Source organism: Anneissia japonica, unplaced genomic scaffold, assembly GCF_011630105.1.
Source record: "Anneissia japonica isolate Jap-2015-1 unplaced genomic scaffold, ASM1163010v1 scaffold3474_len973312_cov172, whole genome shotgun sequence".
NCBI lineage: Eukaryota > Metazoa > Echinodermata > Crinoidea > Comatulida > Comatulidae > Anneissia > Anneissia japonica.
Window position 1 is genome coordinate 237,641 of NW_022747780.1, and position 14,615 is coordinate 252,255.

Below are 14,615 nucleotides of genomic sequence, written 5' to 3' on the forward strand. Positions count from 1 at the left end.
CTATTATACTGCCCGCATGAGGAGCTCTAGAAACACACGTGGCTGATTAATCAATAGTTGATTGATTAATAGATCTTTTTTAGCTCTTGCCCTAATCAGAGCTTTCGAGATTACGAGAACTTGTTTTTAAAATCTGTAATTTGTGTATTTCTGCATTCTACCATGATGAGTTCACAGAGTTTTTGAGTGCAGAAAAACTGGTTCTCAATTGCAATTAAAACAATGTTTGACGATACATAATAAGGCATGAATTGCTCGAGGAAAAGATTACATTTAAGAGCGCATAAATGGCTCGAGGAGGTCCTCACAGGTGTTTGCATTAATGAAGCAGAAAATAACACCACAGGTTGAATGTACGCACTTACTTGATTGAGGTTGAATGCGGTTGTTTACGTAGTGACAAATTGAGATGATGAAGCTGTAAAGAGACAGAGCTTTCCTTTGTTTCACTGTCCTATCTATATCTTCACTTTCCTCAAATTATCTTTCCTTCCAACTCTTTTCTCTCTTTATTTCTCCTTTCCTCTCCTTCTCTATATCTCTTTTTTCTCTTTGCTCTTCATACCATTCTAACTACACTCGCTTTACCTTTCTTTCTTTATTTTTCTCACACTTTCATTTTTTTGCTAGGATTAAACAAAATTTACACCAATACATTTATTTTTTGCATGGTTAAACAGAAAAATAAATAATTGTCACATTTTTTTTGGTAGTTGAATACATTAATATTCATTTTATATTCTATTGTGTCTTGCAGGCCAGCTAAGTGGTACTGGTGCACGTGTTGTCTGCAAGGTAAAGCATATACCATAACGTTCCTGCGGTTCTGTAAGCAAGCCACCCTTCAGTTCTGTATCATTAAGCCGTTGATGGCGTTGGCAACGCTCATTCTCCTCCCCTTCGATAAATACTCTGACGGTGACTTTTCGTAAGTTTCTTTTTATTGCTTGACTACACCTTGATATTTGTTAATTCTGTACAATGTTTTTCGGTTTTATGCTTGTTATTGCCAATTTACATTGAACTTTTGGTTTTGATGTTTTTTATCTGCAATTTTTATTACTTTTTTGTTAAAATAATTTGTATAATATATCTATAAATTAATACTGTATATGTAGGACTATTTTTAAATTGTATAATTATATAACATTGGTAATTTGATGATTGACAGTTTTTTTACAGTGTATATTCTTTGTTTCTATTGTGTTAAAAAATATTTTTCTCATGTTAAACAATATTTATTAAATTTCATGTAAATTAATATTATTTTAATTGTACTATCTTTATATTTACATGTACAAATATATGTTTTGTTGAACTTCATTTTGTTTATAAGATTGCAGTATTAAGTGAAATTTGATTTTGTTTGATTTGTTAATTTTATGTTGTTTCTATTTCATAAGAAATATATAAAAGAAATAATGATATTAGGAACTGTATTTCCTTTTATTTCTACATAATTGTTTATTATCATTGATTTTATCGTTAGTAGTATTGTTTGTATTAAGTGATGTTTTTTTTACCTTGTTTAGCGAACCCACCGCCTGCCAATAATTATGATTTCAAATAAAAATAAAATTTTATTTTTGGACAATTAGCACATCCGCTGCCACAAAAAATTGAAAATTTCGTAAATAATTTTAATAGTTTTTCATTATTATTATTATGCCTGCCACTGCCTTCAAATCTCCAAATATAAAATGTATTTCTCTATAACTATATAAATTTAAGCATTTAACCATCCCATTACTACACTGTTTAAATTCACCAATAAAATTTTATTTTTATTTTTTTTCCGCCCTCCTCTGACGATCTTGAAAAAATGAAATGCAAAATAAGGAATAAAAAAAGTCACTTACTAAATAGAGAAGTTGATCAAGTTCACATTCCAGATTTCTCCATTAGTTTGTCGTTTAAATTATTTTGATTCACTTCTTAAATTTGATTCGAACTAATCCAAGATATTAAAAACATTTTTGTCAGTTATTCATTGATTTTCAAGTATACATCACTGTTGTATTGCTTAAGAAGAACTGCATTATTTTTGATAAAATAATAAAACTGTTTTCTTTTGACTACTGTACTTTTGTAGCCCTGATGAGGGTTATTTATACATTACAATAACCTACAACACTTCGGTAAGCCTGTCGCTGTACGCCTTGTTTCTGTTTTACCATGCCACCAAAGACCTTCTCAGCCCTTACAGCCCGGTGTTGAAGTTTGCCATGGTCAAGTCGGTAATCTTCGTTTCTTTCTGGCAAGGTAAAAATACTCTTTATATTTGATATGTGACCCTAATAGGACACCCCCTTTCCGGGAAAGACATTTAAACCATTCTTGCAGAGTGTCTTATGGTCAATGGGTTCATGGTAGAAGCATCCTTGTCGCGTCCCTGGTTAGTGCTAATTCTACCACCACCACCACGTACAAGATCGAGGTAATATTTACTTGTGTATCTACATTTTCATCATGCCTAGACTAGATCAGAGCGAGTCCTTTCCAGGGCCTGCCATTATGATAGTAATAATAATAATTTATTCGACATTTCACTTTCACAGTGGCAACACAAAAATTAAACAAATAAGTGAAAATAAAATAAACAAATTGTGTTAAAGAAAACATAATTTAGACAAAGCTTAACAAAAGTATCAATGAAAACAAAATTAGAATCAAACAAAAACAAACGGCTTAACAATTAGGCCTATTATATATCGTAGAACAAAGAAAAGTATCTTAAAGCAACAATGTAAAATCAAACCAGTTTCAAATATGAACATTTGACATTTACAGTTTATCTGCAAATGTCAAAAGTTCTTGTGAACATTGTAAGATGGTGGCCCATATTCATGTTAAAGAACACAGTACACATTGGATTAGATAGGATTAGATTGGATTTCTTTGGTGTGAGACATAACCAATGATAATCCACAAAATTCCCAAGACTTATTTTCAGTGGGGTCCTTCTGGTGGTGATTGGGCAGTACACCACGGGACAATCCCCTACTCTTTTCCGAAGAGTGTACTGCGTTCTTTAACGTGCACGTGGGCCATAAATGCACACCTGACCAACGGCTTAAAACGTCTCATCCGAAAGACGGTGCACTTTTGAAATTTGCATTTCCACTCTCCAGCTGAAACACAAGGAGATCAGCGATGGGAATTTAACCAGTGACCCAAAGATCTCCACGGTTCAGCGCACACACAGTGGCTACAACCAGTTTAACCAACTGAGCTAAGCTAGATAAGGAGATGGGAGCTCTTCCCCCCTGTACTGCCCAATCCACACCAAAGAAATGCATTCCAAGAACAGTTTATAAATACTGGTGCATCAGGGTAGGACTGCAGTATATAAAAACTGTAAAGTATGTAAATATTGTTCATAATTACAGTACTGTTATTAATAATGTAAACAGTACAATGTATATAGAGTTATCTATATTTTTTCAGTATATTTTTTCTTTCAAAAATGTTTTTACTTTGTACACAGGTCTGCTGTTGGCCATACTTGAATTAGGGGGCGTTATCAAATCGGTGCAGAAGTCTGACGGTTCCTATATTTTATCCGGTCTTGTGTCAGCCGGCTATCAAAATTTTCTCATATGCATTGAGATGTTCTTTGCAGCGATTGGACTTCGCTACGCATTCCCGTACTCAGTCTATCAGCAGAGTAGTCCAGAATCTATTAACAGAGGCAGTGCCATGAAGGTAAGCGATCTCGCTAGCATGTCAAAGGTCAAGGATTTATAACATCTAGAAATTAATAATTTTCTTGCAGTACATTTAGTTTTTGTAATTTGTGTCTTTGATAAGGTTGCCCTAAATTGAAAATTAATTAAATTCTTATTCTTCTTGCCCCTTATATATTTTAATACCATAGAAAATCACAGCAAATTCTACCAATTATAAATAAATTCCAATTGAATCATTGGGATAATTTTTATAATTAGTATGATTTAGTATGGGTATGTTAATAAAAATGCCCTGGCTATTGTTACACCATTCTAAAGCAAATTCATAATTCTGAGTGGATGTTACAGTATTGTCCAATAAATACATAATAACATGCAACCAGAATTAGGAATTTTAAGACTGGTCTAACAATAGCCACTGCCTAATAAAATATATAGTTTTAACAATACAAAACATGAAGAATTGAATATATTAATAATGCTTTTTACATTTCCTAGGAAGTGGACTGATCTAATAGAAGCTAAGGATTATGCATTTTCTTAGTTTAAAATAAAATGAGAATTTTTATTCATAACCCCTTTATCTGTACTCTGCCATTTTTTTTTTGTATATCGTAGTCTGAATCATGTGCATTGTGATAAATACTGAGTTTGACCAAATAATATTAAACTGTTTCTTTTCTCTTATTACATGAAATGCATGTCTATCCATTTATCTATTTGCATGAATTTTGTGCTAATTTTTATTTAATTATAATAACAACAATTATTAAACTGTTTATGTATAATTAAGCTATTTTTTCTCATATTAATGTGCATATTTCTTTTATCAGTTTGCATGTTTTGTACACTTTAATATAATAATAATATAATACTATTATCAATAATGATAATAATAATTTGATATAGAGTGCAGAAAATATTCCACAACCTTTCAGTGCCCGTCACAAAATAGATTATGAAAATTATATACTTCTTCGCAGTTAAAATGCCAAGGATAAATATAAAAATGCTTTAATCATTAAATCAATAACATGACAAAAAATACCAAATAACAGTGAAATAATATAAGTTTCAAGTGTCTTCCAGAAAAATATTCAGTAACCGAAATCGCCGCCGGTAATAAAACAGAATGATAATGTGTTTCGTATGATATATTTTGTTAAAAAGCTTCATAGAACTTGTGTAGAATTATTAGTACGAATGACATCATGAAAGGCATCTTGCTGCAGTATATGAGATCTCTTGGCTTTTAAGGTTTAACTCGTGGGCTCTTATAACATGACGTAAAATTACTTGTGCCCCTTGGCAAGACACTCAATAGATCTCTTCACCCAGTAAACATATAAGTCAATACCCTGTACATTTGAGAGTCTGCTAAATTTGACAAAGCAAAATGGCAAACATAAAGCAAAATGGCAAACATACAGCAAAAATACATCGATCAATAATATATTATATATGAAAAAAATACCAGTGAAAGTACAATGGAAAATTTTTAAGTATATCGTCATTAGTCCATGCACTTTGCAATATGCTGTAGTTCTAGTACACTGTTCTTCCTAGTACAAATAGCATGAATACATTTAAAATTTAATATTAGATGAGTACGCAATACAATAATTTACACGATAGGATAATATATTTTCTAATTTTAACAATATGCACTTAAAATTAATAAATATTTATTAATTTTTAAATTAATTTTTGAAAAACACAGGAAATTATTAAAAATATGTTTTCTAAGCTTTATGGAATGATTGAAAATATGTATTTTTCACTTGCGTCTTTTGTGTTATTGATTTAAATCATATATATTTCTGAATATCAGTTGTTGAAAAATATTTATCTTCTTCATATCATTCTTGTGTCATTTATGTATACAGGTCTCCCTCCTATTAAAGACTACTTTTGGGGGCTGGGGTTTCCATGGTCTTAGCAGCTTTTGTCTTTAATTAAAATAATGAAGATAAAAGAGAACAGAAAAGTGGTTTTTAATTGGAGGTGGTCTTTAATTAGAGGGAGACCTGTATTTCATTGTTTCTACTTCTAATTCTCTCGCACATTAAATTCACTTCATCGCACCCACTGTCCAAAAATTCGAATAATAATGATGGTTGTGTCTTTCAGCAGAGTATCTCGAGCAGTCTTAAGGATACGGTCAATCCGAAGGACGTGCTACAGGACACTATTCATAACTTCTCCCCGGCCTACCAACAGTACACGCAACAGAGCCAGAAAGACGACCTCGAGTTGGGATACGGAACAAAGTACAATTCCAACGGCATGACCAACACCGGCAACAATCCTCTTCCGACTCAACGATCTCTAAGTAATAGGAGCCACAACGAAAAAACAACGTTGCTAAGTTCCGACGAGGAGTTTTAAGAGGTTTGCATGTAAATAAAATTATACAGATGTGCAATCGCAAATTTGTGTGCACTATCTCTTATATATAAAGCACCATGATCCACATCCTTTTCCAATTACAGCATAAATTTATATGTAAGAAGAATTTTTGTTGAGATTTTGAAATGATATAAGTCCATTATTCATCTAAAATGTCTGGTAATATTTTAACAGATATAAGATTACAGTGTGGTTCTCTGGTTGGTACGTAATTAGATCATCAACAGCCGAGATTTACAGCAACTTCTTCGAACAAAATATTCATGATGATGATGCAGTAACATAGAATTCAGAATGGAGGCGGAGTCATAATTCCTGAATCTACAAAGCTCCTAAAAAGTGCTATGGTAGAAATTATATGGAGTATATTTTATAACTATATATGTGGGAGGGATAGATGCAGGGGAAGAGGATGGATTCATAAGGGTGAGGTTAATCCAAAGGGAAAGGGTAAATTTAGGGGGAAGGGCAAATCAAAAGAGGATTGGATCTTAAGGGAAGGGGGTGATTTTAAGGGGATGGGCAGATGGAGAACATATTGTCTATTAATTAAAAGTTGAGAGCCTTGTATGTAATAGGTAATATACCTAAACTCTCTAACATGGAAAGATGCTTGACTTGTTTGATCAAAGATTTCTCTATTCCTGTCGAACACAGACAAAATTAGAACCCCGTTCACACTATCAAATTGTAAGTGACAAATACCAATGTTGTGACATCATCATGCCCATATATGGCAGTTCACACAAATTTGTCACCTAAAACTTGATAATAGTGTGGATAGAGTTTAAGATAATATGTAGATTTCTGTATTCCTATCAAACACAGACAGAATTAGAGCTCCGTTCACACTATCAAATTGTATGTGACAAATACCAATGATGTGACATCATCATGCCCATATATGGCAGTTCACACGAATGTGTTACCTTAAACTTGATAGTGTGGATAGAGTTTAAATAGTATGTACATTTCTGTATTCCTATCAAATACAGACAGAATTAGAACCCCATTCACACTATCAAATTGTATGTGACAAATACCAATGATGTGACATCATCATGCCCATATATGGCAATTTACACAAATTTGTCACCTAAAACCTGTCAGTGTGATAGAGTTTAAGATAGTATATAGATTTACATGTTTTATATGGTGTGAATAATATTGTTTTGATTGCTTTTAATGTTACTACCGTAATTATAGCCTTGATTCTGTTTGCTGTGTTCGCTTTTCGGCATTCCAAGTCCAAGGAAAACAGGTTTGAAAAGAAGGTGCTTATGGATTCATATGGTAATCGGTTATCAGTTAATTTTCTGAGCTTTGTGTTTTTGTTAGTATAATTAAACATCTGTCAAAATAATTGATTAAAATTAACACAAGTTATAAATTTGCAAGACTTGACAATGTCCAAAATGCGGTAATCAAACAAAAACTTAAAACATGATTTTATTTTCTTTCTGTGAATCTATAATTTTTTTATAGTGAACATATCTTTACTTCAAAACTTTTATAGCTTTTTTTGCTATATGGCGTAGATTAAAATGGCAAAATACCTCACCAACATACATATTAGAATGATAATGTACTTCTTATAACATGTTTTTAAGGCTTTGCAGTTAGAACATGTTAAGAATGCGTAGGAAGGACACCGGCAAACTAAGTTGCTTTATGAAATATCCCTTTGCTTGCAAGGTTTGGATTTTGGAATTGAAGGTTGTCAAATATGATGAAAATGACGTGTACCCTATTTCAAAACGCACAATAGTTTTATTCAATATTCGATATTTTGAGCTATACACCCATTAATTTGGTCTATAATTATTATTATTATTATTATTAGTGTAGTCATTTAGGTTATTTTGTAGGTTATTTCTAACATATTTACCCAGCAATAATTCTTCTATTAATAATAATTTTAAATCCCACTAAGCAAAGTTTCCTTGCCAGGAATGTTTCATTGAAGTTAAGCTTTTTCCACACTAAAGTTTTATTTGACAATTTTCTGTGATTTCCCCATTTATGGATGTGAAATGACATCATCATGCCACATATGAATGTGATATGACATTATTATGCCCATATATTGATGTGATATTACTTCATCATGCCCATATATGGATGTGATATGACTTCATCATGCCCATATATGGATGTGATATGACTTCATCATGCCCATATATCTGTATGGATGCGATATGACTTCATGCCCATATATGGATGCAATATGACAACATCATGCCCATATATTGATGTGATATTACTTCATCATTCCCATATATGGAAGTGATATGACTTCATGCCCATATATGGATGTGATATGACTTCATGCCCATATATGGATGTGATATGACTTAATGCCCATATATGGATGCAGTTTGACAACATCATGCCCATATATTGAAGTGATATTACTTCATCATGCCCATATATGGATGTGATATGACTTCATCATGCCCATATATGGATGTGATATGACTTCATGCCCATATATGGATGTGGTATGACTTCATGCCCATATTTGTATGTGATATATCATCATGCCCATATATGGATGTGATATGGCTTCAGCATGCCCATATATGGATGTGATATGATATGCATATATGAATGAGATATGACATCATCATGCCTGCATATTAGAAAATCATGCAAATTTTCAAATAAAAAATTTATAGTGTGGACAGATCTTTAGTGGTGGGGCAATGGTATTGACTTTAAGGTTCTCTTCGTTGCATGGCCAGGGTTCAATACAGGTAGAATGTAAAATACTTTTTACATAACACAAATCATCTCCTTGAGATAAAGAGAAGGGGGGGGGCGATACTATTAAACATCACCAAAAATAAGAAATTATCAGCTACTCGATAAAGACATGTGGAAATTAAGAGGTTTAAAAAAATCTTACAAATAATATATTAAGTTGAATAACAATTTTTTTTTCATTCCTGTTTTTGAAATAAAAGAAGAAAAAAATCAAAATATTTTTTGTATATACCACTAGTTTGCAATACATTTTCTAAAAATCTTTTCATATTTGCAAAAAAGAAATGAAAATTTTGAATAATTTTTTGTCCACAGTATAACTATTGGACTTCAGAACATCTTGATTTTATGAACTTAAAATAAGGCCACAAACATTGCACCCTCTACAAATAGTAGTATTTATGGAAAATGAGACTTTTTTATTCAGTATTAAAATTTACTTAGTACGTTCTTTGTCATTCCTGTTTTTAAATTTCTCAAAAATAAAGAAGATATAAAAAAAATTCCCTCTGTATGCTGCCAACTGGCAATACAATCTAATTTAAATTTTTATCATATTTGTACAATTTTTTTAAAACTTTGATTAATTAATGATCATTTTTTGTATATACTTCAACATCTTGATTTATAAACTTAAAATAAGGCCACAAACATGTTTTTATATAGCAACCCTGTAAATGACATACATGATCTTAATATAAATCAAAGATCTTATAAACACAAGATAGCGTTCTCCGGGATTTACGCGTGCAAATTCTGTAATAAGGCATGAATGGCGCCCTCTTGCTAAATTGGAAACTTTTGACCCTTGACCGCTCTGATCTGATTTTTCCGTACGAAACATTTACATGAAACTCCACTCGGGCCGTCTCGGCTGAATCGACCCGAAAATCTCATTGCAGAATTCAGGAGGTCAAAAGGTCCTTCGGTAATAGCGCATGAATGACGCCCTCTTGCTAAATGGGAAACTTTTGAACCTTGACCGACGCTTCTATTTGTTACGCGTAAATCGCGGAGAACGCTATCTTGTGTTTATAAGATCTTTGATATAAATTGATGTAGTTGTTAAGATTCTTGATATACATTCACACCTATAGAGGGCGCTAAACCATTTCCATACTTTGATGTGGGTTTATCATGTGAAGTTATTTTTATCAAATAGATAAATTTTTGTAGAGTATTTTTATGAGTGAAGACGGTTTATAATTTTGTTTAGTTTAATTCCGTCATCAATGACCAAGGAAGGTAAAAATAGATATTTTATTGACAAACTGGGGATTACATTCGTCCAAAATGGTATTACAAATCAAGCATGGTAAAACTTAAATAATATACTGTTTACCTTCATAACGAAATAACTTTTTTTTTACAGGTAGTATTTTTCACTGGCTTAAATAAATTTAGATAATTACTTGGGTTTCATAGTACCATAGTGGTTGAAGTGTCTTGTACAACTACAAGTGAAAAAAGTAGCTGACTTCTAATTCTAAAAAAAGAAGATGAGGTTGATAACAAACTGACCAGATTTCCTCCTTTGGTGTACAGGTTTTTTATTGAATAAGAATAAGAACTGATGAATGCTACCCATATCTTTTTCTATCTTGAAGAATCTTAAATAGGGCATATGTCCTGCCTCTTAATTTTTAAATTGTTTTAAAATGCAATTACTAAATTTGGTATTTTTTTAAATTTTTTGGACATTGGCAATACATGTTCATAAAAGTACTTAATCTTCATATTTATTTCTTAATTTACTTTTTGTAAAACATTAATTTTGAAATCATAAATTATTAAAAATGTAAATGATTAATATTCATTGAATGTGAACGTAACACGGCAGTAAATATATAAATGTTCTGTGTATTGACATGTAATGACGTGAAATAATTTCAAGCATTCTAATTAATATAAAGATATAACTACAAATATCAACATATTTTAAAATATTAACTGTTTTTATTAATGATATTCAGTAGACAAAACTGCTCAAACATGTATATAAATTATAGTATAATAGTTAGTTATTGTTAGTTGGGATACTCCAATTTTGATACTGATACCATAAATGAGTTGGTAACATTAAATTTCTATCAAATTTTATGTGACAAATTTGTGTGTATGGGCTTGATGGTGTCATATAAAACTGAAGTCCATTGATTAATCTCAGATAAGAAAGTATAAAACATACGTTAAATATTGAAATCCAAGTATTGAAATACACGCCATCTGTTTGGATTCAATATTTCCAGATTAATTATGTCATCATCAGGAGTGTCATATCACACCCAAATATGGGCATATCACATTTATTTGTCACATAAAATTTTATAGTGTGACCAGAACTTTATAGATTAGGTTTAGCCATTGAAAATAGGAACTGATGGTGTTAGCACATCTCCTGATTTACTCCACTTTTTAAATTTCTCCAAAATTATGGCAGTTACCGTATCTTTTTCTCTTTGTGTTTAGCGTCGTATTTAGTGTTTCAAGCTATAGCACTTAGACGTATTGTGCTGTGAGTGAAGACTATTTTTTTTGTTGCAAAGACCACCTCAAAAACTTCGATAAAACTTCAGGTGCTTTTATGATGGATTTTCTCTTTTCAAGATTGGGTGTATTGAGATGTTTTGAGCTTTAATACTTGTTGTAGAGCAAAGCTTACTGTGCAAGTCTACGCAAAATAGTCTGCTATGAGAGTACATAGATATCTGATGTGTGATCCTGCTCTGTTGGGTGTATAAACCTAGTATATTTGTATGAAAATCTAAGACTAAATTTCTGTATTGTATTGTACCAATTTTGTAGCCCTGTAGGTAGTGTTTTCAAGACCGATTCCTTAAGCTGGGCAAGAACTGCATCAACGCTTGTTGGCTGATGCGACTGAAAATGCTGGTAGGTGCCAGCTGCGGATCGATTGTAGTGATAGTGCGCTCATAATGCCACCGATGATCGGCAGACGGTCCATGTTGTCATCAGTCGCTCACACAGAGTACATATACCGTAAATGCTTGAATAAGCGCCACACCAAAAGTGATTTTTTTTTTTCGTTAAACGCCGCTCTCGAATAAGCGGTGCGGTGATTTATCGAGAATAATAATATTACCGTGTGTAATGAAACAGGGTTTTAAATACAATGTATACAGTGTTTAAATGAATAAATAACACAATGAAGACACAAGCATTTCTTTACAAATGTTTGTTTACGATGATAGGACCTATGATAGGCCTACTGAACTACGGGAATATGTGAAATAGGTAAGATGGGAACGTGCATGGAAAGCGCCACGCCAATATTTTTTTATAAGTGCCGCTCTCGAATAAGCACCGCACTGATGCCTCCAAAAATTTGATAAGCGCCACAGCGCTTATTCCAGCATTTACGGTAGATCATCCGTTGGTCGATGTAGTCAGTGTCTGGCTTAATGATAGCTTCGCTCAGTTTATGTGTAGGCCTTTCTTACGCTGATGTTATTGGGTCTGCAGCCTTGCATAGAACTAGATATTTTTTTAATAGTTTGAGTACACAGGTTGAAATGTTCATAAATGTGTTTGGAAAAAAAATGTTGGCAGTGAAAGTGTTAATGAAAAACATTTGAATATTTGTACTCAGGTTGAATATTGAAATTGGATTCACCGGTGTTAACTGACTGAGATATTTGATTAAGAGCTTTGCCTATTTGGTGGTGTTTTTTCCCCCGTCTGTAATCCGTTTTCCATCTATTGTACTGTAATATAGATGACTTATGACCTTGTACTGTAGATTATGGTACTGAAAATTTTCGGTTCTAACTTTTAGAAAATATAAGGGGGCATTTTGGTTTATATGTTTGATTAGTTTTAAGTGTAATGGTGGTATGTCTGTTGTTTGAGATGCAAAGCTCTGTCCAACTATCAAATTTTATTTGACAAAAACATATGACATGCCTAAATATGGTCATGATGACATCACAACATGACCATATATAGGCACATCATGACTTTTTTGTCTCGTGACTTATTGTCAAATAAAATTTGATCGGACAGGGCTAAATAATATAAACCATATTTGTAATGGTTTTATAACATAGAAATATAGAAAGATATTAAAAATATACTATAGAATATATATATATATACATTTACTGTATCATGTGTAAATACAATATTAGCCATGCAGATAGCATACATGCACATATGTGATTCATGTACTATATCCAGGCTCCTTCTCTGTGGAATTCTCTTCCTTTTTCTGTTCGTAATTCGCCTAATTTATATTACGAATTCAAGGGAAAATGTATTTAAAATTAGAAGAAATTGGTTTTATTAAAAATATAAAAACAGCCATGCAGTAACTTGAGTCATTAGACAGTATTTTCGTGAATACTTAATTTTTCACTGACGCGTTACTAAAAATTGATTGGCCTGGCAGCTGCTGCTCCCCCCCCCCCCACCAGCGAACTGGTGTAGTCACACATTTCAAATCTCTTAAATTGGTAACTATGTATATATAAACATTGGTATATCATTAACTTTACACTTATGTGTGCATGTGAGCTTACAGTAATAATCATGCATTTTTGTGTGTGCATGTGTATTTCATATGTGCACATTTGCATGCATCATTCACCATGCACTTGCTTACGTGTCAGCTTGTATATACAGTAGTATTCAGTGTTGACCATGTTTGCATACATACATGTAAGCGTGGATTTAATGTCTAATAGAGTTAGAGATCTATAGAGAAAGTATAAGCAATTCCAACTATAGTTGTGCATGTTGGAAGTATAAACTAGATTTGTATTTTGTGTATATAAATATATGAAAAAGTGTATAATAATGATTAATTTTATTGTAAAATGAATATTTCATTGATGGTGATGTGGTTTTAAGGTGAAATTATAAAATTGAATCTTTGAGCATGAATAGTTGATTCTCCATTGTTGATAACCTTTCATTCCAGGTTTAATTCTGTCTACAGAAACTTCATGTGTTTTGTGTATAGAATGTTTTTTCCCCTCAATAGAATCTCAATATTGTTCTGTCTATATGAACTAAAAGTAATTCCTGTCTATAGAAACTCTAGATGTTAGTTTTGTCTATAGAAACTATTCTAGTATGCCTGATAACTTTGTTACAAGTTAATTGTCGAAAATTAAATCTAAATGTTTATTATGTGAAAATGATTGTGGTTATGCTGATATTCATGTAAATCTCTTTTCTTTCAACACGGATGAACGCGAGAGAAGTACTAATTTACGGAATATTATTTCTATGTGAAGTGTGTTAGAGAAATATTTTTCATGTGATCTGATTGTCAATGATGTTAATTTTAGCTGTCGGTGTCAAATAAACTTTTCTCCTTAAATTCCGTTTTGATTTTTTTTGTTTGCCTTTACACAGTTTAATATCCATTCTTGATTTGGGATAGGGTTAAAGCAAAATTCAAACAGGCTTAAAACCTACCTGGAAACCAAGGTGAACTTTTCATCTGTTCCATAGCATTGAACAGGCCATTCAAGCAACAACAAAAAATAAAACATAATTCAGATAAATGTATAATTTAATACTATCACAGATTTGAAAGATGGACATCATTATCATTCACATCATTATCATTCACAGCATTAAAGGAAAATTTAACATTATATTATATTATATTAAGATATTTCTAATACAAGGAATAATAATGATTGAAAGTAAATACAGTAACAGGTGGTTTGAGGTGAGGAAAAGACGAACATTTTGGTTGTCTTGTTATTTTGTCAAGAAGCA

The 14,615-nt window shown here is 32.0% G+C and overlaps 1 protein-coding gene across 3 annotated transcripts in view; it reads left to right on the forward strand.

Moving 5' to 3' along the window:
* LOC117120567 (transmembrane protein 184B-like) overlaps nucleotides 1–8,928 on the forward strand; it is a 24,784-nt gene extending 15,856 nt beyond the window's left edge. Inside the window, exons 4-8 of one of the 3 annotated variants that reach the window (XM_033265590.1) lie at nucleotides 758–928; nucleotides 2,093–2,262; nucleotides 3,488–3,705; nucleotides 5,820–6,080; nucleotides 6,273–8,928. In XM_033265590.1, the coding sequence (XP_033121481.1) occupies nucleotides 758–928; nucleotides 2,093–2,262; nucleotides 3,488–3,705; nucleotides 5,820–6,077 (817 nt within the window). In that variant the 3' untranslated portion in view covers nucleotides 6,078–6,080; nucleotides 6,273–8,928. Of the gene's footprint in view, nucleotides 1–757; nucleotides 929–2,092; nucleotides 2,263–3,487; nucleotides 3,706–5,819 lie in introns of all 3 variants that reach the window. The other 2 variants (XM_033265589.1, XM_033265591.1) reach the window with 2 other exon arrangements.
* Nucleotides 8,929–14,615: the final 5,687 nt, after the last annotated feature.